The 2805-nt window shown below is 28.0% G+C and overlaps 1 protein-coding gene across 2 annotated transcripts in view; it reads right to left on the bottom strand.

The window, feature by feature from the left end:
- Window positions 1-2228: 2228 nt before the first annotated feature.
- Window positions 2229-2805, bottom strand: part of LOC108744316 (transcription cofactor vestigial-like protein 4) — a 15424-nt gene continuing 14847 nt past the window's right edge. For both annotated transcript variants that reach the window (XM_025976303.1, XM_025976302.1), the window contains one exon: window positions 2229-2540. In XM_025976303.1, the coding sequence (XP_025832088.1) occupies window positions 2266-2540 (275 nt within the window). In that variant the 3' untranslated portion in view covers window positions 2229-2265. The remainder of the gene's footprint in view (window positions 2541-2805) is intronic.

Genomic DNA, 2805 nt, shown 5'->3' with positions numbered 1-2805 from the left:
AATGGATACTAGGTTTTTACTAATCAAAATTTGCAGGATGAAAATCCAGATTAACTTTTGTGATGTCATTGATATTTATACAGTGTTTAAAAGAAAAAAAGCTGCTGTTAACTGTTGCTTTTATTCATTTACGAAGAATTTGAGCCAAAATAAACGGAGTTATAGTCAATATGATGTTATGCGAGGCTTATTTGACTTAAAATGTAACTACTCCGTATAGTATTAGGATTTGACTGATTAGTTTAAGTATTTATCAAGTACTTAATTAATTATGGATACTGTACGTAACGGTTGAGAGTTTAGGTTTTTTAGTTTTTTTTTTTTTGAATTACGTAATTTTCTGTTTTTATCATTGGCATTGTTATTTTTTTACGGTATTGTTTAAAGTACAGGATGCTTGATTCATAAGAACGAAACTTGGTCGACTTCCGGTATAAACGGAAGTAGTTGCGATGAAGCAACAGTTCTTATTGTCATCTGAATAGCAATTTTAATTCAATTTATTACAACTTGAAACATTTCGCGCTTTCGTTTGTAGGAATTCTATTGTGCAATTACGTATTTAGAACTATGTTAAAAGAATGTTGTAATTTTCTGCCCAAAAGAAATTCGGTCATCGTGGATTCCATTGAAATGCTTTTACAATTGCTTAATTCGAAGTTTCGTATTCGAATATCGTTGAAACGTGTGTACTATATTATAAAACTAGAGACCATCAGTAGAGTCATCCGGAAATATTCAAGGAATGATGATAAGCCGATGGAATGTTATAAATATTATATGTGTTATAACATAACACGATTTTTTTGTTTGTGGATAACTATTCCGACCACAAATTCTTAATTTATGACTTCATTAAACGGGCATGCGAGGTTATATAGAAGTATTTTTCAACAACCTCATCGTAAGAGACAACAACAAAAGGAATCGTGTTCTATTTTACATTTGTTAACTCTGTATCGAAAGAATCTCGTACAGTTTTTATCTCTTACAGCAGGCCATAATAATAGAATCAGGAATAGGGATAAAAATGTCAGCCTAATAGCAATAAGTATACTATTTTATGAACATATACCCAGAGATATGGTTTATTAATATTTATAAAAATTAAATATAAAGTACCTCTTTTTATCTTGCCTTTAAATACTTTTTATTTCTAGTCTTATTAAGTTATAAAGTTTGAAACTTAATTTCAGTTGTTTAGACTTTAGCAGGTTAATTAAAAAAAACATGCTTAATTATTTTTTGAGTAAAAATATTTTTCATATTTCTAAGTAAATATCGAAGGATTAACTATTTGTTTTTAAACATACAGTTAGTTATTATGACTGTATTGTTTTCTATTTTCAGGTAAACTCATGATAATTAGATACATTTCGTTTTTCATAAATCAACCTTTAGATTACTCAAATGGTATTTTTGTATTACTTACTTTCAAAAATTTATTCTTAGTGCACCCCTATAGTAATCAAGGATCAAGGAATATTTGCTGTTAATATCAAATCTTTAAAGATTTATTGAGATTGATACAATTCGTAATTGATTAGAAAATCATTCTAAATCTCTTTTCATCTAGATTTGGTGGTTATTTTCTTGAACAGCTTTTTTATCAAACAGAGAAACTAAAGTATTAAGTTTGTATTTTTTTGAGTGAAATCATTTTTTCAAAACAAATTGAAACACTTAATAAGGCAAAATGAAAGAAAAACAACTTTTTTACATTTCTAAAGGATAATTTTTGTTTACTTTGAAAATAAAGTTAATTACATTTTATAATGATCTAATTCCACAATGAAGGCTTAATATTAACACTAGACAAAATAAATACGTACATCTACAGAAGGACATCAATTTAACATGTCATTAACAACATTCTTACAGTAACGTTTTGTTTTAAGCAACTTATAACTAATAGGTAAAAGGCATACAAAATATTCTCGTCACTATATACAACATCAACATTTTATAGACACGGAACATATTAATGGGGTAATTATTGGTCATATTTTCCACCAGGGAATTATTTTCTTCATTTCACCGGTCGTACATTCTGTGCTTAAATTTTAATTAATTTTTTCTTAATTAATGAGTGTTGCTGACATTTTATAATTATTCCAATATCGTTTTCATTTGGACGAAATTTAATTTCATTATATTCTATTAAATTGAAACTTTGGCATTTAAAAATTTTATATGTGCAGTGGATGGATGTTTATGACCAAGATTCACAGTTTCACATTTATTTTTTTTTTATTTTACATCAACTTAGACGGAGAGCACCGTTCCCTTATCTGTTGCGTTAGAGTCTTTTTTGTTCAGTTTTAGCCATGTGTCTCCGAGAGCCTTTGCAAAGTGATCATCAACCGTTAGGCCCGAGTTGTCCATTAATTCTACAATACTGTCCTGGTTTTTTACAATTGTTGTTTTCTTCACGGGTTTGTCTTCCTTGGACGTTTCTCCATTTGAAAATATTTTAATGTAGTCTTTGCCCAATGATCGCCTGAAGTGCTCGTCTATTATCGGATCACACATTGACATACCTGTAAATAAAAAAAATTATAAGCAAATTAAACATGTTTACGAAAATAAATAACAATTCAATTAATTTTCATACGGTTAAATAAAATTTAGAAGAAAAATGTTTGAATTATAGGTTTAAAAATTTCGATTTATTATTTTTTAACGTTTTTCTTTATTGGAAGTTTTCAAACTGTCGAACCGTTTTGAACAACAATAATTTTATGGTAATAATGGTAATTTATGCCAAACTATTTACATGGATCACCTGCTGAAATATAAGAATTT

The sequence above is a fragment of the Agrilus planipennis genome, unplaced genomic scaffold, assembly GCF_000699045.2.
Source record: "Agrilus planipennis isolate EAB-ADULT unplaced genomic scaffold, Apla_2.0 scaffold17, whole genome shotgun sequence".
NCBI classification, from domain to species: domain Eukaryota; kingdom Metazoa; phylum Arthropoda; class Insecta; order Coleoptera; family Buprestidae; genus Agrilus; species Agrilus planipennis.
The sequence above is the reverse complement of the archived record's forward strand: the minus strand, read 5'-3'. Positions and strand labels throughout refer to the sequence as shown.